Here is a 502-nt window from a genome sequence, read left to right on the forward strand (position 1 = left end):
CAAGGAGCGCAAGCATCGCCACAAACACGGGAAAGGAGGCAGCAGTGGAGGGGGCAGCAGTAGCAACAGCAGCAGCAGGTCAGGCGAGGGCAAGCTCTCTGTATGGATTTAAACCCTACTTCATAACTTGTATCACTGATACCTGGAAAACCCCTGAACATTTACAGGAGAGCAGTTTTTTCTATTGTGGCTATTTAACACAACAGTGCCTTAAGAATCCTGCAAGCTGGAGAAGATGTTTGTGCACTACGGTGTGTAATGCCTGAGTTATACTTTGTTGCACGCAGGTATTGCACACTGAAAATAGCAGCTCTACAAGCTCATAATGCGTTGCTGGCACGCAGCAACATTTTGTGATACAGCAGGTGACAATTGGTTGTGTCTGGGCTATCACTGTCTAACTTGAAACACCACAGCAACACAAACTATATTAGGCAACAGTCTGTCTTTTACATGTTGTGTGTCCCTTGAGTCCTGAAATAGACTCTTCACCTCTGTTGTC

General features: G+C 46.0%; 1 protein-coding gene across 1 annotated transcript in view; it reads left to right on the forward strand.

Annotated features, from left to right (window-relative positions):
* gjc1 (gap junction protein gamma 1) overlaps window positions 1-176 on the forward strand; it is an 11,656-nt gene extending 11,480 nt beyond the window's left edge. The window contains exon 2 of the mRNA XM_080446430.1: window positions 1-176. This exon is cut by the window's left edge and continues 1,424 nt beyond it. Within this exon, the coding sequence (XP_080302556.1) occupies window positions 1-112 (112 nt within the window). The 3' untranslated portion in view covers window positions 113-176.
* Window positions 177-502: the final 326 nt, after the last annotated feature.

Source organism: Gymnoscopelus braueri, assembly GCF_963280865.1.
Source record: "Gymnoscopelus braueri genome assembly, chromosome: 13".
Taxonomy (NCBI): domain Eukaryota; kingdom Metazoa; phylum Chordata; class Actinopteri; order Myctophiformes; family Myctophidae; genus Gymnoscopelus; species Gymnoscopelus braueri.